The sequence below is a fragment of the Callorhinus ursinus genome, unplaced genomic scaffold (assembly GCF_003265705.2).
Source record: "Callorhinus ursinus isolate GAN/ISIS: 27379988/994484 unplaced genomic scaffold, GSC_fseal_2.0 scaffold45, whole genome shotgun sequence".
In the NCBI taxonomy this organism is placed as follows: Eukaryota; Metazoa; Chordata; class Mammalia; order Carnivora; family Otariidae; genus Callorhinus; species Callorhinus ursinus.
In genome coordinates this window covers 9,778,506-9,801,227 of record NW_027397107.1, presented here as the reverse complement: position 1 = coordinate 9,801,227, position 22,722 = coordinate 9,778,506, and the positions used below count along the sequence as shown (strand labels likewise).

The window sequence follows — 22,722 nt, the reverse complement described above, 5'->3', positions numbered from 1 at the left end:
TCAACAGTTAGGATTGTATCACACAGCAGAGTCTCCCCCCAGTTTGATTTGTGGTCCCTTGTAGTGCTGGCCCGGATTTATTTTCTGGGTGAACTGTTCCTACCAGGGCTGGATCTGGATCTTCCCTGTGAATTTTCCATTAGAGTGTCTTGAGTTGGTTTGTTTTCCAGTCTGGAATTGGGACGTGGTCTGTTTGCCTGCCAGCTGGACAGCCAGCAGCTCAGCATAGTTGCTGTGACAGCCCTTTCTTTTCTTGGCCAGCCCCCTGTTTTCCCCTCAGCCGTGAAGTGGAGTCTTTGCTTTTTCCAAGTGGGGAAAGGGGGAGAAGTAGAAAGGTCACACCCACCGACTCCACCTGGGTTAGTACATACTCTGAACCTGGGTGTGGCGGGGGGAGTCCGGAATACCCATGGTTTCCAGTCTTTTGAAGGCAGGGCTATTCCCATTGAACGAAACACTCAAATAATTTGGACCAACCAAGACTGAAATGGACTAGGATCATTTTTTTTTTAATTGAAACATTTTCGGATTAACCTGTGGGCCCCTCCTCGCTCTCGGTGATATCCTTTGTGTACTTCTATGTTGAAATGGTCTCTTAATATGTCCGTTTCTGCTGTAAGGTTGCAAACTATCCCACACGCATACACAGACTATCTCTTTTTACTTGGATAATCCCTAGCACCTAGTCAAATACCTAACTGACAGAAGAGGTAATTTTATGGACAGGCAATTCGTGACCTATATACCAGTACAATGCTTCTTTGACCCTTCCTCTAAGATCCCCAGCTAATCCAGGGCAAATAATTTATTAATGATCAATAATTAGCTAATTCAGATATGAAGAAACTTCCTTTTCTCAACCCTCCACGCGCGCGTGCGCACACACACACACACACGCGATTATTGTCCAAACATAGACCCTGAGGATTTAGAGAGACATTGGGGGTCGTCTAATCTCTACTTCCCCTTCCGTGTATGCATCTTTTCTGAAACCTCTTGACAAAGTCACTCAGCCTTTGCTCCACCCCTTTTGGTGAAGTGACAGTGGTTACTTTATGAAACTCCCAACCCATTGCCCAGAAGCCTAGTTATAGCAAAGCTCTGTGGCTTCCAGTCAGTGGGCTTTTAGTTCTTCCTCTGGAACAGTACAGAGCAAATCTGCAGCTGCCCTTAGACACATTTTCTTCAAGCTCCTGTGCAAGCCTCATGGCTCTCGAGTGTTTCCACTGTTGTGACCTCATCACCATGCGTGCATTTCTGTTTATCAGTGTTTTACTTAAATGTTACCCAGGGACAAACATCATCCTGTGGGTGCGGTCCAGCTGTCACGTAATGGCAGGACTGTCCCCATTTTGGACCTGGGTACACTATTAATAGAGTCTAAAACCATCGGTGTTTTTCGTTTTGCTATCACCTTGTATCGTCAGCTCCTCTTGAATCTGCTTTCAACCAAAACCTCCGGGGGGAGTTCTCATGAACTGCTAGGTAGCCAGCTGATCTGTTGTGTCCCTTGTCACTTAGTCTCACCTGAAGAGTTGATATATGTCTGTCTGTATCCCATATAAAAATGCTAACTGGAGTGGAAATGCTTCACTCTCCAGATTTCTTGAAGGAGGTTGATATCTACCTACTAATTGACTTTCTTTGGGCTCTTGGTTTTACTGCACACAAATTCTGTTGCTGCCAAGTCCTGTGTCCCTTTTGTTTACAGAATTAATAGAAAGTGAGTTAAATACCTTGCTAATTTCAATGTACTAAGTGTTTAGAATTCCTTGATGTACAGCATAACATTTCTGTCAAGGCCCCCTCTGTCTGATTTACCAGAGTCCCTATGCTAGTTATTGAACTGAAGACAGATTCTAGATGATATATTTTTCTTTAGTGTATTATTCCCCCAATGTCAGATCTGCTTAAGGTAGAAGTCAAACAATTATATTTCTGTTATTACTCAGTAGAACCCATAAGTGTGATACACTGATATTTTTATTAGATATGCTTCCCCTCCTTTTTTAATCCTAATATTTGGCTAGGTAATAAGTTTCCAGAAAGAACTGAAGTCTTAGAAATTTGGTCATAAACCCTATCTCATAGTTTCCTAATAAAGGACTTCTGATTTTAGTAGCAAAAGGAAATATTGTCTAACTCCCAAGAGGAAAAGATTACCACTTAAATGCCTAAATACAGATGGAATTATGGTTCTGAATTACCATTTTATCTTTTTGTGCCTTTGGTTTACATGGCAAACTCATGGTGGTTCCACAGTAATGATCACCCTAGAATTGGAATACCAGAATTAAAAGCTAGTAATCTGTGTCCTTTACCGCTGCTTAATACTGGAAGAGGGGGGAGGCTAGTTGGTTGACTTACAAGGTGAATTGCTGGACTGAAAAGAAAGTAAATTTTTTTTTTTACGTATTGGTTGAATACATTTTCTTTTTCAGACTGTGAGAACTTCCTGGATGTTGGACTGGGCAGAGAATGTGCCTCAAAACAAGGTGTCCTCAAAAGAGAGTCCGGCAGTGACTCTGACCTCTTTCACTCACCCAGCGAAGAAGTGGACAGCATTGTCTTCCCCAAGGTACTGTCCGCCTCAGTATGTAACTCCTGCTAGCCATGGTGGGCATCTCTCAGTGATCCTAGAGAAGACTACATCCTCCCTTTCGGAGAAGGGAGCTCCGGGGCTCTGGGGCTTAGATAAGGGCATCGGCCGCTTGATCTTCAGTAGAGTTGTGGCTGGTTACATGCAGGTTTTGAAGCCTGAAGAAATGGGAGTTCCTTTGGTGTGAATTAAATCAGATGAAGGTGAATACTTTTCAGTGGGCAGGAAAGGACCGCAGCTCAGACTGTAACACGTCATGTGTATAAACTAACCATAGAGTCATTTCTGATTAATGTGTTTAGGCCTGAAGCTCGCTGCTCAGCTTGGTGATGTCACCCCTCCTCATCTAGCCTGCTTAATTGGAACTTTCTAGATCTCTGCTGGGGAACCCAGACTGTCTTCTCCCCAGTGAAAAGCCAAGCCCATGCACATGAGTCACCATGTGTTTTCATATAATTTGAGGCTCTCTAAGGGGTCCGGGGCTTGGGGGTGGTTTGCTTGCTTTTGCTTACGTTTGTATCTAGTTGCAGCGAGTTCTGTTTTGTCTCCTGAGAAGAATAGCGGGCTTTGCCACACCAGGATCAGCAAGTGGTACTCAGTCACACGCCACACGTGCTTGTCTTAATCGCGAGGGGGTGAAGGGGCAGAAACACAGCAGCTGTGAGGACGCCTTTATGAAGGCTTCAGGATGACCCTGGAGAAGTGATAAAAGGGCAGTTGGGTAGTGGGTGATGCGGTTCTCCAAGACCCTGTGAGGATGCTGTCCCATAAGTTACAGGAGCGGCTTGGCGTCCTGGGATTCTGGGCTAGAACATAGTTAAAGCCTCTGTGAATGTACCCCTCACTTTATTTCCGTTTTTGTCCAGTGGCTCTCATGCGCCCATTTGGCCTTCCCTAATCTTCTTTTCCACCGTGTTCCCTTTCCCTGTGCTCACTGTCTTCCAGAGGTCCTTGGAAAAATTTACAGAACTTCAGGATTCCCGTCATTGTTGCTTGCAGCGAATTGATTCAGTGGGTTCTGTAAAGTAAAAAATCTGCACACTGGGAAGGTCTGTCTGTCTCTGAGGTTATCTAGGAAGAGGGAAACCATGATTTTTTTTTTTTAAATAATAGAATTTGGGTAATTTCTACTGTGACTTTGAGGTTTTCATTGTAAGGACTTCTGAACCGTCCCCCACCCCCAAGGAGAATGCCATTCTGAAGGGGCATGTCTCTCAGAATATTTTACTTGTGTCTCAGATAAACAGATAATCTCTCTTAGTTCCAGCTTTAAAATTGAATCACTGACAGTCACTGAAACCAGGTCATGGATACATGGGGATTTGTTAAACATTTATGTGTGTTTGAAATTTTTCATAGTCAAAAGTTGTTTTGAAATTGCAGAGTCTTCATTAAGCTTGCTTGCTCCCTCCTAGGTGCATGACAGCTTGTCCCTGGATGCTGGCGTCTGCAGAATGGGAGTGATTTCTGATCACTAAACTGAGTGATTTTCCTAGCTAAAGAGAATTTGAATTTCCTGAGTTTTGCCTCCTTACTCAAACTGCCAAAAATATTTAGGAGATTGTTCATACGAATGGCTGGTGCTAGATTTGGCAGTTTTTTCAGGATGACTAGACAGAATTGTTAAGAGTTGAAGCATACTCCCCAAATCAACTTTTACCTACATGTCATACCCGAGTGGCTCAGAAAATCCAGAAATGGTGGATGCACTGTCATCTCTCCGTGCACGCACGAGAATGTCGCATGGCCTGGGGCGAGATCTGGAGGGTTCTTCCTCTTGGTTATTTCCACTTTCCCAAAGTTGGGTTGTGACCCAGAGAGGTTTTGCAATAAAAGTTTTCTCTGGCATTCATAAAGCCAACCAAGGGTTTGCATATGAAAGGAAAAGGGGGGAGAGAGAGAGAGGGAGACAGGCTAATACTTAACAGAGTGGTTACTATACACTCGACACCGAACTGAATTTTTTATAATATATGTGTTCTCCTTTCATGCTCCCGACAGCCCTGCGAGGTGGGTGGTTTTATCCTCATTAAACTCCTGAGGGAGAGCAGGCTCTGATTGGTAGACAGGTGTATTCCAAATTACTCAGCTGGTAAGTCACAGTCTTGAGGTTGTACGTAGGCCTAACTCTCCAGTCTGTTCCCTGTTACTTTGCTCTCGATCTCCAGACACCTGCTTTAATCGCCAGTGATTTTATACAGAAGCAGGGTGCTGGCAGATGGGCCATCAGCAGCGTCCCTCACCGTCTGCCTCCGTGGACAGCCACACAGTGAGTGTGTTGTGAAACATCACCCTGTCCCGGAGTGCCTCATGCTCTCCCGTCTCTAAAATATCCTCTCTGGGCAAGCCATCACAACATTCTTTCCTGTGAACCACGAGTGGTGCGTTAGGTCACTTCCTACAGCCGTGTGGGTGACTCTGGCCTCACAGAGGTCTCCTGAGCAGCCTGCAGTGTTGGTCACAAACTCTTCACCTTAACCTTCTATTTCCATTCACCTGCCTTCTGGTAAACACGACTCGGGTGAGAGGACCTTCCTGATTACCCTCTGAATATTTGCTTGTTCTAAGGTCTTATTCTCCATAGATCAACAGCATAAAATTTAGATTCTTTTTTAAGATTTCATTTATTTATTTGAGAGAGAGAAAGCACAGTGGGGCAGAGAGGGAGAGGGGGAAGCAGACTCCCCACTGAGCAGGGAGCCTTATGCGGGGCTCGATCTCAGGATCCCGAGATCATGATCTGAGGCTAAGGCAGACTCTTAACCAACTGAGCCACCCAGGTGCCCCTAGATTATGTTTTTAAAGTAGGAAGAAATCCTGGTATTTTTCTTGGCACCAGCAAAGAAAGAGTGACCATAAAATAGATAATCTCAGCCACCCTGTTATCCAAAAGGTTCATTGAAGTCCACGAAAATACTGATAGTCAACTGTCTCTTTTCCCAAAGAGAATTAGATAAAGTAAAACACTCACACCTTGTTTTTTCTCCAGTTCGTAAAATGTATCCACAACTAAGAAAATCAGAGTAATTCCCCTAAGATGCTAAGCCTTAAGGGAGCATCCTTTCCTTCCTATGCTATAGTTTGCTCTCAAGTACTTGATCACCAAGCCAGATAGTTTTTAGGCTTTCAGGGATAAAAATAATTATACTTACAGTATCCATATTAGAAAAACTGTTATCATTTATGCACAAGTATTGAAAATTACTGTAATTTCAGAACTGTGAAACAGTTTGCTATCACATGCTTAATTAAGATTCTTAGATTAATTATCGCATGTAAATGGATTAAACAGTTGGCACATACTAGGTGTTTAAAATGTGAGTTGTTATTTTCCAAGGCACATGGCAGAGTGCCTTGTGTATCATAGACAACAATTTATAAATATTTAATAAGTTATTAGAAACTGAAGGACCAGTATTTTGGCAATATCAAACATTCCTTCAGGGGTAGTAATAAGATAGAAAGTGTGTAGTTGTTTTTGTATTTATGTATACATATGTTGCATACGTATACATATACTATGCATATGTATACATAACTGCATAGTACCCATCTAGTGTAACTCTTGGTTAAGAGAGCCAGTCAGGCATTTCCCCCCAACATTTTATTGAGAAAATGCTGGAACATCCAGGGGGGGTTGGAAGAGCTGTGCCGTGAATACCCACCACCTGGATTCTACCATTAACTTCTTATACTTGCTTTGTTACACACCTGGACATCTGTCCTTCCTTTTTCTACTTACCAGTCCACCTAATTTCTTTGATGCATTTCTGAACAAGTTACAGATAACAACCCACTTTTACCCCTAAATACTTAGAATTCAGTATGTGTTAATAGAGTTGTTTTCTGTTTGTTATAAAATCTACACACAGTGAAATGCGCAGTGTGAAGGCTACCATTCAGTGACTTTTCCCTCAGCTTTACTGAGTTATAATTGACAAAAATTGTACATATTTGAAGTGTACAAGAGGATGTTTTGATAGACATACATTGTGAAATGCTTACCACAATCAGGCCAAAGTTATCTATCACCTCACAGATTTACCTTTTTGTGTGGGTGGTAAGAACACTTGAGATTTACTTTCCTAGCAGATTTCAAGTATACCGTACATTATTATTAGTAATCGTGGTCACATGCTGTACATTAGGTCTTCAGAATTTATTCATCTCTTAACAGAGCTTGTTCCCTTTGACTAACATCCCCTATTTCCCCCACCCTCCGGGGAAGCCCTGTTCTACTCCCTGTTACTATGAGTTGCCGTTTCTGGTTTCCATGTAGAAGTGAGAGCATGTAAAGGTTTTCTGTCTGGCTTATTTCACTTAGCATGATGCCCTCGGGGTCCATCCATGTTGTTGCAAATGGCAGAGTTTCCTTCTTTTTTTAACTCTGAGTAATATTTTCTTTACCTGTTCAGCTGTCCGTGAACACTTAAGATGTTTCCGTGTGTCGGCTACTGTGAGTAATGCTGCTGTGAACATGGGAGTGCAGATACCACTTCAGGACGGTGTCTTTATTTCCTCTGGATATATACCTAGAAGTGGGATATTGCTAGATTATATAAAACAGTTCTAGTTTTAATTTTTTAAGGAACCTACATACTGTTTTCCGTAATAGCTGCAACTCAGCAACTTTTAACAAATGTTTCATCTTTGTTACCCAAACCCCCATATGGATCAGACTATTACCTTCACTTTGGGAAGTTTCCTTATGCCCCTTCTCAGTCTGTCTCCTCTCCAAGCCCTTGGAGGCAACAACTGTTCTAGTTTCTTTCCCATCACAGGTTCGTTCTTTTTTTCAGAGCCTCATACAAATGGAATATAAATGTTATTTCTTTCAGGTAGATGAAGGGAATGGATAGATCATATGGCAGGTATCGGTTTGGTCTTATCGCCAGACCTTTCTCCAAAGTGGTTGTATCATTTTACATTCTCACCAGCAATGTATGAGAGTTTTGGTTGCTCCATGTTCTTATCAACATGTATAATTGTTTTGTTTTGTTTTAACTTTAGCATTTCTGGTGTGCAGGTAGCGGTAGCTCATTATCATTTTGATTTACATTTCCTTGACAACCAGCGATAATGCTAAACACATTTTCATGTGTTTATTGGCCACTTGCATATCTTCCTTTGTGGAGTATCTGTTCATGTTTCTTGCCCGTTAAAAAAAAAAAAATTGGAGTGTTTGGCTTTTTGTTGTTGAGAAGTAGGAATTGTTGTATATGGTATCCTGGATACCAGTCCTTCGTTAGATTTGTGTTTTGCAAATATTTTCTTGCAGTACATGGCTTCCCTGTTTGCGTTCATAAACGTGTCTTATTGTACTGAATGTTCAGAATTTTGGTGAAGTGTAATTCATCCATTTTTTATGAACTGTTGCTACCTGTGTCCTGTTCCTGATTTGTCTGCCCCCAGTCAAGATGTTTTCTTTTAGGACATCTATAATTTGGGCTTTTACATTGGACAGGATTGGTGTCCATCTTAATTTTTTAGAACATTTTTATCACAGCTCTGTCATATATAATAATAGGACCGAGTCCTAGCTGTACTTAGAATCATCTGGAGAGCTTTAAGAAGAAAAAGAATCTGGCCCTTATTCCCAGACCAGTTAAGTTAGAATCTTACTATGTAACCTCACTGGACCTCAGTGGTCTCGTGTATAAAATGAGAATAAGAATACCTACTAAATCAAATATTGAAAGAACAAATACATCTAAATCACTTAGTGCAGAGCCCCCATGTGGCGCGAGTATCCAGTAAATAATCATTACTCACATTTATGGAATGAATAGTCCGTTGCATGTATATCTAAGTATGAATCATAGTTTTCCGAACTTTATATAGACAGCAGCATCATTTAATTTAGCCTTTCTCATTAACTTTTATTTATATCATTATTTTGTAATTTCAATTTTCCTAGTTTATTTCACCTTAAATTAAGCAAAACAGTATCCTTGGGTCAGTGCCCCTGGAGTCCGAGCTGTCCAGCAGGGGCTGGTGCACAAGCCTTTGTATTGCTCACTGGGCCCGCTTTTTGCAGGCTTTCTCTTTGACTCCTAGAGATTTTTGCGAGCCTGATCACCGTTTGCAGATTTTCAAGATGGCATAAACTGTAAGGAAAAAGAAGCTGTTGGTAGAGATGGTAGTTGATGTGTATGTGTCCATCCTCCCATATGCAGGAGGAAAACCAGTCAGGATAGCTCAAGGGAGGAAGGGCTCGTGTGTCAGTCTCAGGTCTAGACTCAGCCGTCTGTCTCCCAGTATGCTTGCTTTCTCGCAAACAAGCACAACTCCCAGCCACCCCTCCTCACCTGTGTCTGCCTTTCTGTGTCTCTTTTCCTTCTCTGCCCTAACCCACTCCCAGTACTGCATCTTAAGGGAAAAGAAAAACAAAAAACTTGTACGTAGCAGAGAATTGTGTTCTGGTCATCTGCTTTTAAGACTAAGGAAATAAAAACCATATTTTTTTTTCTTAAATATGCACGTGTATATATTGCTTAAATATATTCAATGACTTTCAGGAACTTGGGCTATTACTCATGATTGTCTGGAGGAACGGTGCCAGGGGATCAGTTTAACTAGTACATTTGATTTACATAGAGTCAAAACCAAGTTTTTAAAAATGTGCTAGTTAATTTAATCCCATGGCACCTTTTCTGCAATCAGGACTAATATGCGAAGTCTCTGAAAGTCATTTAATCAGCAGACATTTTAAGAGAGAAGACCTCTCCAAAGAAAGACCAACATATACAACTCAAAAACTGTTAAGAATAAATAGTTTCAAATATTAGGCGTGGAACATTCTATTATGTGACAGAAGCCATAACTTTCCCCCCTTCTGATGTATAAATGGAAAAACAGCATCCCAAACCTGGTACTTTCTGTGAGGAGGGGGCAGAATGGTGGAAGTAACGGTTCTCGTATCTCTTATTTGGCAGATATCCCTAAGAACTTAAGCGCTAATAAATTCAGGGACTGGAAAAGAATCCTGGGGAAAAAAATTCAAAGGCTTAAAAAACCTACTTGTTCCCTCTATTCGTGATTAAAATAGACAGTACCTTGCAACAGCCTTATATTAAGGCCTAGCCTTTTTACTTAAAGGTCATCTTCTTGTTGAGGAAGTGGCTTATCCATAGGCAGATACCTAGCTGCAGAAAGACGAGGACCATATTTCGGGTTTAATTTTTGGTTATGTCGCTGATGCTTTCTCTTCTGCCAGGGGAGCATAAAGACATGGTGAAGCCGGGAAACTCTTCGGAGAACGCATAAGTCTCTGGAAAACGTAATTTAGAGCCTTCTTTAGATTCAATCCAGCATTTAAAGAAAAACCACTGGCCTCGATATTTAGAAGTGAAGACTGATCTCAGTTATTGAGTTTGTCCTGTTTTTGCCTTTTTCAAGTAATAACCATAAGCTCATACTAGTTGAAAGGTACAATAACAATACATTGTGAACTTCATTCTTACCAGGAGCACAAGACTAAAGAACTCATGCAATAACTGTGAAAACTCCCTGGTTATTTAATTTTTAGGGGGTGTGTTTTGTTTAGTTTATGAGTTAAAAGTACACACTAAGACGTGTCCTGGGACACACGAGGATCAACACTGCGTTGCGCATGTATGCTAGACAGATTTCTCGTTTTTTTTTAATGTGTACAAACAGGCCACCAACAATTTTCCCATCTCGTTTTAATGTCTTACAAAGGGGTGGATGCTTGTTTAAGTCTCAGATTAGTAAAGTACCAGAGAGATAGCAGGTGGTCTTTCAAGGCAGTGTCCTTGCAAGGCCACTTAGGTGCCAAATCGAAAAGAACGACCTGTTCTGTCATCTGCGCGTCATTTCCTAATCGGGAAGCATGAGCTTATGAGAATATATGATAAATGGCTAAATGGAAACTTGAACTCATTTTCGTTTCCTTTGAAGCCTTGATTGTGTGTTTGACAATGGGCCCGTCACACATTTTGCTTTTTCATGCCCCTTCTGTTTGTCCCCTGGTACTGTTCTGAGAATTAAAGGTTGAGCAGCTTGGGGTATATAGTTTCCGAGGGTTGCTGTCACCAATTACCACAAATTTGGTGGTGTGAAATGACAAAAATTTATTTTTCACGGTTTTGGAGGCAGGAGGTCCTACAATCAATGGATCAGAGGGGCTGCTTTCCCTCAGGAGCTCGCAGGAAGAATCTCGTCTCTGCTCCTGTCCCAGCCTCTGCTACTTGCTGGCACTCCTTGGACAGCCCAGGGCTGTGGACCCATCATCCCAAGCTCTGCCTCCCCGCATATCTCCCCCTGTCTCTTCTCTTCTCCTAAGGATACAACTCCTTTGGATTTAGGGGCCACCCTACTGTTGTATAATCTCATGTTAACTAACTACGTTTGAGGAGAACACAGTGAGAAAGCCAAGACATCCTGAAGGTTGATATTTGTGATCATCTACATCGTTCCTGTCTCTGGAGAGCAGCCCCATGATAGAATGCTTTAGGATGCACAGGTTAATCCTCACTAACTTAAAAAGAACTGTCAGTGATTTTATTTTAAAATAATAGCTGCCCTGTTTTAGAATCTACTTGGTTAAAGCATCGTTTTATTTTACAGTGTGGCCCAGTGAAGGGAACACAGGACCTTGAGATCTTGTCCTTGCGGAGGCGCTTTTTTTTTTTTTTTTTAAGATTTTTTATTCATTTAAGAGAGAGCAAGAGCACGAGCACAGGGGAGGAGCAGACTCCCTGCTGAGCAAGGAGTCTGATGACATGGGGCTTGATACGGGGCTCGATGACACAGGGCTCAGCTCGACCCCAGGACCCCGGGATCATGACCTGAGCCAAAGGCAGATGCTTAACCAACGGAGCCACCCAGGCCGCGCCTCCAGGGTTTTTTTTAAAGATGATGAGGGGGAACAGAACAGGGCAGTTTTAGTTGAAATCAGCCTGAGTTCACTTCTTGCTCCCGCTGCTCACTGCCTATGTACTGGGAGGGCCTGGAGAGCCATTCCAGGTCCTGGTGACCCCCACATCTCCCTCTTAGTCTCATCCCTCACACATCATTTCAAGAGCAATTAACCGAGGAAACCCGGATGCCACAGAGTTGGGGGGGTACTCCAAGAGCTGGCAGAGATTCAGCCCAAAAATTGTAGAGAATGCTTTTGAAGTGTTAAATGTAAACATTTGAAAATACTGTCCTTATTGAATAGGTCTTATTTTCTATTCCAAAGTTTAAAAGGCTCATTAGTTCTCATAATTTTTAAAATCTTTCTCAAAGAACTATAAATTTCTTCACTCTTAATTAAAACTTTGAGTAGACTGGCTAATTAGGAAAATACTGTGAAGAAGGAAAAATAAACCACAGAATGCCTTTCTCTAGTCCCTGCTCCCTCTCCTAGAAGAACACAGTAAAATAAAGATGTTAAGATAGTGCAGTGCCCAAATCTGAGAATGTGATCATGCATCTTCTAGACACTTCTACTTACCTTCTGGATGAATTCATCTTTTGAGTGACAGGATGCTCATCTTTCCCTCACCTGTCAAAGTATGAGCTCTGGTGTATGTAGCAAACAGAGAATGTCAGGCTACTTGGGATCAAAACTGTACTATTTCTCTTAGGCTCCTGAGGTTGGCCAGAGAAGGAACATCATCACTTACTCAAGACTCCATTGCCAGGACTGATTATGTTATGTGTGATTTAGCTTGATGACACTGCCAATCCTCAGTGAGAAATGAGAAAAAGGAATAGATTTCTTCCACATAGGCATTTATGGCCAGAATGTGGGCATTTGTGGCAGATTTTAGGTAGGGTCATAAGCTATTCTGCATTTTTTTCAGTTACAGACTTGCTTTGGGAATATTAAATTCAGAACAACATTATGGCAGCCAAGCAGACAACCTTGTTTTTAGTTAAAGCTTGGGGGGAAAATTAAACCTAATAGTAAATGAATTTATAGAGTTTTCATATAGAAACCCCAATACATAAGGGTTCTCTTCGTTTCAGCTGGTGGTATTGGCCTGTGGAGCTGACCTGAACCTGGGTTAGATGTTTTTCCCCTGTAAGAAAGGAGGGGTCTGTGTACCACTAATAAGAGGGTCAAGGGAACACAGACCTAGACCATACCTTCATCGGGGACAACTTGAATCAAACTGTGACCATGCTTTAAAAAAGGAAACACCCTGTTTGATGCCAGTTGTGATCTTGCCCATCCTACCCACTATGAAGCCACTCCTGGGTCGGGACTAATGAGGCCTTGCCATTTCCAACTGTGTGTGTTCTCTCTCCATGACAGCCCGAGGACGAGCCGCTGGTCTGTGATATCACCGGATCCAGTTCCTCCACCGACGACACCGCTTCCTTGGATCGACATTCTTCTCACGGCAGTGATGTTTCCCTCCCCCAGATTTCAAATTTGAACAGGTCCAGAGATCAGCAGTGTCTTGACGGCTTCTACAGCCATGGTGTGGGAGCTGAGGGCCGAGAGAGCGAGGGTGAAGCTGCCGGCTCAGGTGAGATGGAGGAGGAGGAGATGGACAGCATCACCGAGGTGCCCTCGAACTGCTCCGTGCTGAGGAGCTCTATGCGCTCCCTGTCCCCTTTCCGGAGGCACAGCTGGGGTCCTGGGAAGAACGCGGCCAGTGATGCTGAAATGAACCAGCGCAGGTGAGGTGGACCCGGCGGGGCCGTTGGTTTCATTTCTCGGTGTCTGCTTGCTTTTGATTCTGTGATTTGGTGTTACCATGGTAAAAGAATTTAGGAGACACCGCGGTACAGAGGAAAGCAGATGGGCTTTGGAATCAGGAAAACCTGTGTTCAAACCCCAGCTCTGTAACTCACTATGTAGATAAGCTTGGGCAAGTTACTTGATCCCTCTGGGCTTTAATTTTCTCATCTGTAAAATACCTGCCTTTCAGAATATTTGTGATAATAAATATTGCAAGTGAAATAGGTCTGTTACATGGTGGGGGTTTAATAAGTGCCAACAGTCGTTCAGGCCATATCTGTTAATAAAATTCATAGACTAAAAAGTTGTGGAGGGAATAGAGTCCTGTCAACCTTGAATTAAAAACTAAACACGAAATCTTGGTCTCAACACCATCTGTTTTCAGAGTGCTTCCCAGAAATTGCGGTCCGTTTCTAATGCGGAAAGGTTGGACAGAGTCTGAATGATTATTTAATCAGTAAGAGAGCCTAAGAATCATTCAATATCATTGGATGGTTGGTACTTCTCCATGTATCCTCCAGTCTTTGGGGACGTGGGTACATGTGACCCTATGTCACACCTTCCGTCCGGAAGCAGGCTCTGAAAAGGTAGTTTGGAGTTGGCCTCTGACCACAGGCTGCTTCCAGGATTTAAGCAGACGGTTGTAGCTCTAACGACTAAGTGCCATGATGCCTGCTGTATGTACAAAGTTGTGCTTACTCCCCAGCTACTTTCTAGATGAGGGAAAGCAGCTGAGGGAGCAGGCTGACCGTTGTGTGAATACAGGTGATGTGACAAACTCACGTGGAGCGGTTATGGCTTTTTTTCTTTTTAATTCCCTGACCTCCTTATAACATGGCTCAGATTTCAGAGCTATAGGTATGTGGAATCTGATGGCACTCACTCGTTTATTCTTTTATCCAGCCAACATATGTTGAGCACCCGCCACATGCCAGGCATTTCTAGGTTCTAGAGACACAGGTGAATGAGCCAAAGTCCCCGCCTTCATGGAGCTCACAGCAGTATCTTAAACTTGGCTCGTGTGCTACTCTTCCCAGACTTGTTTCATAACAAACGATCCCATGTGATTTTCCAGTCCTCTTCCTGAGTCAGGTGGCATTGTCTGCATGTTCACAGATGAGAAGATGAGACAGGTGCAGACAGTTGATATCACTTAACCCAAACCAGGTCAGTAGTAACTAGGTTTCTGGTCTCCTAGTTAAGTGCTCTTTCTGTGATTCCATATTATTTTCTGGTAGAGTTCAGGATGTTACCCTTAAAAATAAGCAGTTGCTTTATCTGCTGGGTAGTTTTTATATACATTTGAAAGCATGGATTATACAAAAAGCATTTTCTAAAAGCTTTCCTTCCCAGCTTTATTCACGCTGTACTTTTTTTTTTTTTTTTTAGAAAGCATTCACGCCAGTTAAAAAATAAGGATGTGGGGAATCATCCCTGTAGCTGGAATTCTCTTCCTTAAGCAAGAATAGCCTCTTGACAGGACATACTGTCAGAGATGCTAACAGCATCGAGAAACAAGGGTTTATTTTAAAAGGCAATCCATTTTTCTTTATAGCCCGCTATGGATTTCAGAGCTGGCTGTGACTGGATTCTGTAGCTCAGATGAGGAAATTAAAGCTCAGACTGAAGGATTTGCCCCAGATTACATGGTGCCCTTAAGACTAGAACCCTATCACTTAATTATTCATATTTGCAACCTGTATAATATCATGGCATCTCCTCTGAGCCTAGCGTTGACAGTCCCCTCACACCACTGCCCAGTGCCTCTGGCGTGATGGAAGGGCTTGAATTAGTTTGACTGATGTTTACAGTGTTATCTGCGTATAGTATAACCTGAATTTTAAAGTCTTAAGGAAACCCTTCTAACGCTTTGAGTGGCCTTTTTTTTAATCCTTTTACTTTTAGAATTTAATAAACCTCATTCCTTGTCATCTGATTAACTCTGTGGAGCAAGGAGGGAGCAGAGTAACCCTCCCCAGAAATTGTCAGGCTGTCAGGCCTTTGTGATTTTGATGTGTTTCTTCCTCCACATTCTCTCTTCCCCTGCCTTCCTGTACTGTTTCTCTGAGTGGCTCGTGTCTCTCCCCTTCGTGATGTCTGTATGCTTCATGCGTTTGTGTCCATTTTGTTTCACCTCAACACTGACCTCTTCCACCATTCATTTTCAGTTCATTGCGAGTTCTTGGGGATGTTGTCAGGAGACCTCCCATTCATAGGAGAAGGTACAGAGTTCACTAACTTGATGGACTAACTGTGTTGGCTCTGAGCTTCTACTAACAAGCATTTCATTTTGCTTGATCCATGATTAAACCGTCTTTTACAATAATGTCACGTCTGCTTCAGGCAAATAAAATATAGGTATTTATTAATTGCTGATGTCCATTTGCATATGAAATGGTTTTGTGAGTCTGAAATTTTTTCCTATTTTTATCTTTAAAGGAAACTTTTTTAGTGTTTTTTCCATCTTGTACTTACTGATGTTCAGATCACTTTGATAATAGGGTCTCCCCAACTCTCCCTAGAATTCAAAGACACTTCGACTGTGCCTGTCTAATGGACCCTGGGGAGTGCATTTTCTTCCCCCACCCCACCCCCCAAGAAGGGGAAAGAACCAGAAAAAATTGTGTGCTGGCACACAGGCCCTAACACATTTTCGACACATTCTAGGCCCCCTGACCACCTCCACTCCAATGTTGATGTAGTCATTTCTGAAAACAAGTAAGAGGCATCCGCTCATCTCCCAGTCTTCCAACTCCTTAATTATTTTTTGTCAGGTAACATTTTGAAGCTAACAATTAGTAATTTAGAAGCTGAAAAGTCATTTCTAGTCAAAAAAATGCCGATTTGCTTTTCAGATGCTGAGTTTTACTTTGTTCGGAAGTCGTCACTAGTGACCTTTCCTTCTGTTATTTGGGGGAGACAATTCGGAAATCCAAAAACGATGGTGGAATTATACATAGTTTCTCATATTGGGAGACATTTGTAAAGACGTATTTTCAGTTCTGAGCTGAAGCTCTTTCTTGGGAAGCTGGCAGGTAGTGGTCCTCCCTACTTTGTCTTTTTCCAGATTTCAGGCACAAAATTGAGTTCAAATACAAGTACCCTCGTGAATCTCCGGTGATGAGACTCAGTTGAGTTGTTCTCCCAGGGGAACAAGTTGTTAAATGCCCTTTTCAGTAGAAGTGTCTGAACCCTTTAGAGATCTAGTTGGCTCTCTGTAAAGCATCCACGTATTGACAGTGGAAGGGGACGGGTGGCTGGATGCAGTCCCAGGAAGCATATAGATAAAGCTTCACAACAGGGCCACACACCATTTCACCCTTAGTCATTTTTCTGCAGGAAGAACGTGAAGTATCATTTAAAATTCTCTATGAAGCCTTAGTTAGTAAAATTGAAACATTTCCACAAGTGTTAAACAGTAGAGAGCAGGATATTTGGTTTTTTTTTTAAGAATCTAAAATTTTCTACATCTCAAAATGAGGCCAAAGAACCATTAAATGTCACCCCCACTAATTGAGGAAATTGAGGATGCTCTCAAAAACACTCTCGTGTGCTCTCTCTCTCTGTCTGACAAAAATCTTTAAAAAAAAAAAACACTCTCGTGATGGGAGTTCTCCCCTAGAAGGAAGGGCAGGTCTGCTGCCGCTGAAGGACCACCTGCAGCTTCCTTCTTGGAGCCTTAGGACCCCCCTGTTATGTCCTCTTTCTCTCTCCCTGTCGCTCTCCATTCTCTTCATCCTAAATTTCACCCTGCTCTCTCACATCATTATCATTTTCTGAGAGTAAAGGGATGTTTAAATCTGTAGAGGGAGAGTATTTTTTTGAATGATAACTTGGTAATGTATATTCGGTTGCTGATTTACCATGTTGGATATTTTTAAAATTTTTATTAACAGTTTGGAGATTCAGAATTAAATTAATAATTTCAGAGAATGGACTTCTTAGTCTCGTGTGTGTTTGTAAATTATATCAAGGCTTGCTTGCTTCCCTCACACGAGCAAATTATAAGTCCGTCTGATTTCCTTTATCAGACTGGAGATGTGTCTTAGATGCTAAATTTTCCTTTCTGCTTCTGCCCTTCTGTGCTTTGTACTATTAATTTAACCTGATTTTAAGTGTTATTACTATTTAAATTATTTTTAAATGCCATGATTTTAAAGATTTGCTTTTAGAAGGCTCTTCTTCTTCTATTTGTTTATTCTTCTATTTTTTCTCCCACCACCTTCCTTATGTCTTTTCCTCTGCCAGAAACCCCCCACTTACTAAAACGAAATTAAGTGTATTCAAGGTATTCAAGGGGTTTTTGGTGTCTGTACATCTTCCCATTTGCAAGATTCCAGAGAGAGCTGAGGGGGTGTTACTGTTATTCCGCCTTCTGAAAACAAAAACACATCACTTAGAATTTTAAGGCCCCAAAGAGTAGCAGTGTATTTTTAAACTGGTTTTTGATTTGTCAGTCAGAAATCCTGACCTACTGATGCAGTTCCCTTTACAGTGTACCTGATATTTTGAATTGGTTATTTTTTTGGCTAGTTATATTTACATGGTATTTCCAACCCTAGATTTTCTGTCCCTCCCGCTTGAGAGTAAATATTGGTGCCGAGATAAAGTAGATGATCAAATGGAGTTTTGCTTTTTTTTTTAATCTCGGGAAAATGGATGCAAACCTAAAATTAAGACACATTTCTAACTCAGTACCACAGAATTCCTTTTCTTTTGAAGAAAATACTGCCTTTGTTATCATTAAAATACAAGGAAGTGTGACCATTGTGACATGGCGAATCTTCATCACAAGAGCTTAGTGAGTAGGGTTTAAAGATGGGTGTGAGTGTTGATAGGATATCCTTATTAGGAAAGACTCATGAGTAGATGGACCCTTAGTGGAAACATGTGAAGAAAATTGATGACCCAGTGAGCTTACCCCAGTGCAATTTGTCACTGTCCCTTTTAGTCAAGGGGGAGTTTAGTTAAGGATTATCACTGTGGCCACGGACGTCTGAGAGTGGCGTGGCGGAGCATGTGGAGAGACTGTCCCCAGTAGTGGGGATACGTCGGGAGAACACCTGAGGAGGGAGCCGTGGATGGAGTGGGCTCTTTGTTCAGAGTTGTTACCCTGTAACAAACTGACGTAGACATTTCCAGCACATTGTCTAGATGGATATTAGTAGAGCAGTTTTAAGTTTCTGTGGTTTTTGTTCTAGCCTTTTTCTAAATTCTAAGTGTTACGTTCCTTATTTTTTGATGATCACATAAATCCATCTGTCTGTAACTATGGCTTTTCTTTTCAAACCCAATAACCCCGTCCCTGTTTCCTCTTTTCTCCCTCCATTTCTGTTTCTGCCTTTGATGTCATCCCCAGTATGAGCTGGTGTCCCTCTGGTGTACAATACTCTGCTGCCCTGAGTGCTGACTTTAATTACAGAAGGTATGGTATTTTTCCATGTCCAGCCACCAAAGGGGGAATCATACAATATGGCACCTGGGCTTTTGGCTGGGAGCTTGCTTCTGTGTGGCTAGAATGCATATGGCAGTGCGCTTTGTGACGCAGTGTTGAGTTGCCTCTGCTGTGGGCATCACTAATCCATTTGAAGGGGTACAAACTCGGAGGCGGATGGTGTACCCTGGTGCATCCTTTCTGTCTCAAGTGGCTGTAGGTTTGGTGTTTTGTGCACAGGCCTGTACCTCTGGTACGGTAGACCACTTCTCTGTTTCTGGTCTGTCCTGATTCCCAGAACCTGGGGATTCCCACAGCCTGAGGAAAACAATGACAGAAGCAAGGCAGCTAACGAGATGCACTGATTTCTATTATGTTTCCAAATCCCCCAATCTCTTTAGATTCCAAATTCACAGATTCCTCAGTGTTTTATATTCTTCTCTCAGCTAAGCAGCCAGATTTAATTACTAAAACATTCTCAACGTTAAGTTTTGTGGGTAATGACAGACTGGTTTTCTCAGGCTTTACAAACAGTTTCACAATAGAAACCTAAATTTCTTCTTCACGTAGCCTGTGTCCTTATCCCTGGTACTGCAGAGGAGTTCACAGAGACACGTGGACTTACACTTAATCATGATTTCTATTGTCATATTGAAATAAGAAAAACAAAACCCATTGTTTAAATTACCCACTAGAGAAAAACAGAAGCATATGGTTTCAGTTCACAGTAAGTAATTTGTGAAATGCAAAAAGCAAATAACAGGCCCTCCGGACTGGCATACGTGAATTATTTGCAGAATTAACTGTCGTACAGCTTGAGCAGAGGTAACTGCATAGCTTCAGTATACCTTCAAGTGCGTTTCCAGCTGCTTGTAACGGAGGTCGTGGTCAGCTACAGCTCTGTTCTGCTCTCTTGCTTATTGGAAAGAAGTTCCCGCTGCAGCTGTAACAGGTGTGGATTATTCTGGCTAGCAGCCCCGAGGCGGATAGATGGCTAACCGCTCTCTGTAATCTCCTGCTCACAAAAAAAAAAAAAAAATGCTTTTTATCACTGTGCAGACCACAAAATCGTTATTCCAGGGATACCATGCCCTTAGTTTGCCCCCTTTTTTGGTCAGTCTTAAAAGGCCTAGACTTAGCAGCTTTTCAGCATTTGTTCTTTAAGGTGACCCATGCGCCTGCCTGTGACTCACAGTTCTCGGGAAACCTGTCAGGCAGTTGTTGGACTGGCCACATGGGCACAGACGCTACTGCTCAGAAGTAACACTCAGGTCTCTGGGGTGGACACACACCTGTGAAATAGTAAAGGTCAGCTAGACTGTAGTTGAATGTAAAGTTGTTAACGGTCCACTTAAATGGACACAAGGGCAAGTCTGGGTCTCCCTGTTTGTCTTCTGAAAGTGACTTATGCACCAGTTTTCTCTGTGCCGTTAATTCTTTGGCATTAGCTGAGTTAGACTTTGGCAAAGATCAATTACATCAGATCAAGGAAAAACACACAAATAAAAGATCGGTAAGATAATACAGATGGTATATTGAAAAAAAAAAATCTTGAGAAAATGACCTTAGATGGTCACCATTTGAATAAGTTGAATGAAGTAAGAAAATCTAAGTGCAGTATTCTTTCTCAGCATACCAACGCCTGTGGGGGGAGAGGTAGGTGGCACTCCTTTGTGCCGTGCCCTTGTCAATAGCTTTGCTAGGTGACATAGAAATAATATAGCAGCAGGGAGATATACCCGAAGCAATTTCTTATCCTCCTTTCCTTCCTGAGACTGGGAAATAGAATGAATTAACTCCTTTGCTCTGTGTTCAGTTTCAGCCTAGAAGGCTTGGCAGGAGGAACTGGTGCTGGAAACGAGCCATCTTCGTCTCTAGGTGTAGACTCCATAAACACCAAAGAGCTCAGGCACCCTTTCAGTGGGGAAGAAAGGGGTGACTCTTTGGTGTCACTTTCAGAGGAGGATCTGGAATCAGGCCAGAGAGAACATAGGATGCTTGATCAGCAGGTAAGGCTGAAGAGGGTATATACTGCTAACTTGGAAAAATTCACTTTACTCCCCTACATGTGTCCTCACATTAGGAACAAAGAAAAAAAGACTTACGTTAATATAAGGCTAGTGGCCGTGATTGCTTACCCATTATATAATGCACTCAATCTAGCACAAAGCAAGTTTTTAGCACTTAATACTAATTCAAGAATACCATTAATCTGCATTAATTTAAATATTCCGTCAAATATTTGAAGCATACGGGTTTCAGTTCACAAGTAATTTGTAACCTTTTTTAAATTAGGAAAGTACCCAGGTTATTAAATTTTTCCTTCTTATCTGAGGACTTCTTTTATCATCTCAATAGTAAAATGAGTCTTGAAGTGTGTTACACAACACTGTTAAATTTAAATTCCCTAATTTTTCAAAAACATATCCCTTTCTGGGGGGGGGGGGGGAAGAAAATCTTATTCTTTGTCTTCTCACATTGCCTAGGAAATGGCTATTTCTTTCTCTCTGCTTCCTGCAGCTGTCAGAATTTTTCAGAGAGCATCTGCACTCCCTCCCCGCCTGATGCTCTCTTCGTGCCTGCCACAGGCGCTGCCCCTTGGAGGGCCTGGCCTTCCTCACAGCCGGTCAGGTGACTTTCCCAGTGCTCCCCTCGCAGGCCCTTCATTCCGAGGCTCACCACCGGGGATGGGTCCTCGGGGAGTTTGCCTTGAGAACTGGAATCGTAAGCTTTCTGAGCGTCGCACCCTGCTCCCGGTCTTTTATCCTCCTCTTGGGCCAATGGGATTTTGGATTGATTTCTAGGAGGATTCTGTGATACACATGCAAATGAAACATTTCTAATTAAACAGACACAAAATTAAACACCTGTCTTTGAGTAGGTGACTGGAGTTTTAGGTAGAGATAGAATGAAACATTTCTAATTAAACAAACCAACAAAAAAGTTAAACAGCCCGTTCTTTGAGTTAGGTGACTAGGGTTTTATGTAGACATTTAATGTTTTGTTATACCCCACTACAGAGCAGTGATATGACCAAATAGAAATTGGACCCTAGAGGATTACCTTAATAATGAATGTATTACTTACGTGAAGGCCCAAGAGAATTTCGGCGGTATGAAAGTCAAATTGAAGGCCCAAAGGAATTTTGCCCGGTTATCCCCTCCCCCCACCCCCCCGGGTCTCCTGGGCCTGACAGTTTAGAAGAAGTTAAGAAAAATAACAAGAAGATGGAGAATAGGGTTCCTGGCTGGCTCAGTCAGTGGAGCATGTGACTCTTGATCTCAGGATTATGAGTTCGAGCCCCACATTGGGTGTAGAGATGATTAAAAAAAAAAATCTTTTAAAAAAGAATATGGAGAATATAGTTATTGAGGCAAATGATTTAAATTTATTCAACCTAACAGTAACAGAAAAAGGGAGTGAAAAATAGAAACAATTCTTTTTCGTGACCTGCCGATAGCATCTTTGGTTAGTAGAGAGTCTGAAGAATAAACCGCATTTCATGTGTGTAGAATCTTTTGGAAGTCTATTGTAAGACCAGACAAAATACCAAAATTGTGGGTTTGTGAACAGAATCCTAGACTTAACAGTCAGTATATCCCTTTGGATTCTGCGTAAGCCCTTGTGTGTGAGAACTTCACACCCATTTGAAGCGACTTGCCTAAGGCCTCATAACTGGCCATTAGCTGGACAGCATTAATCTCAGAATTCTTGGCTGTTAGTCTCACTGCTTTTTTTCACATTTTTGAAGTAGGGGAGTTTTAATGAGGAAATGGGAACACCTTAATTTCCTTAATATTGTTTATGTAAAACCTTTTCTGAAACTCCTATTTCTAGAATTGGACAGAGGACCCTGTCTGTTAGTAAGTGATGTCAATTACCACTGAAGTCTTTCTAAAATGGCTTTTCTGATTTAGTCTTTCTAGATGAAGTTGCGGACATTTTCGTGCTTTCTTGTGCTTATTAACCTTCCTGGAACTGTCTGCTCAC

At 42.0% G+C, this 22,722-nt stretch overlaps 1 protein-coding gene across 15 annotated transcripts in view; it reads left to right on the top strand.

Annotated features, from left to right (window-relative positions):
* AKAP13 (A-kinase anchoring protein 13) overlaps nt 1–22,722 on the top strand; it is a 317,159-nt gene that overhangs the window by 227,549 nt on the left and 66,888 nt on the right. For 10 of the 15 annotated variants that reach the window (XM_025893070.2, XM_025893069.2, XM_073882272.1 and 7 more), the window contains 5 exons: nt 2,442–2,578; nt 12,867–13,237; nt 15,467–15,520; nt 18,658–18,723; nt 20,549–20,741. In XM_025893070.2, the coding sequence (XP_025748855.1) occupies nt 2,442–2,578; nt 12,867–13,237; nt 15,467–15,520; nt 18,658–18,723; nt 20,549–20,741 (821 nt within the window). The remainder of the gene's footprint in view (nt 1–2,441; nt 2,579–12,866; nt 13,238–15,466; nt 15,521–18,657; nt 18,724–20,548; nt 20,742–22,722) is intronic. The other 5 variants (XM_073882276.1, XM_073882273.1, XM_073882275.1 and 2 more) reach the window with 3 other exon arrangements.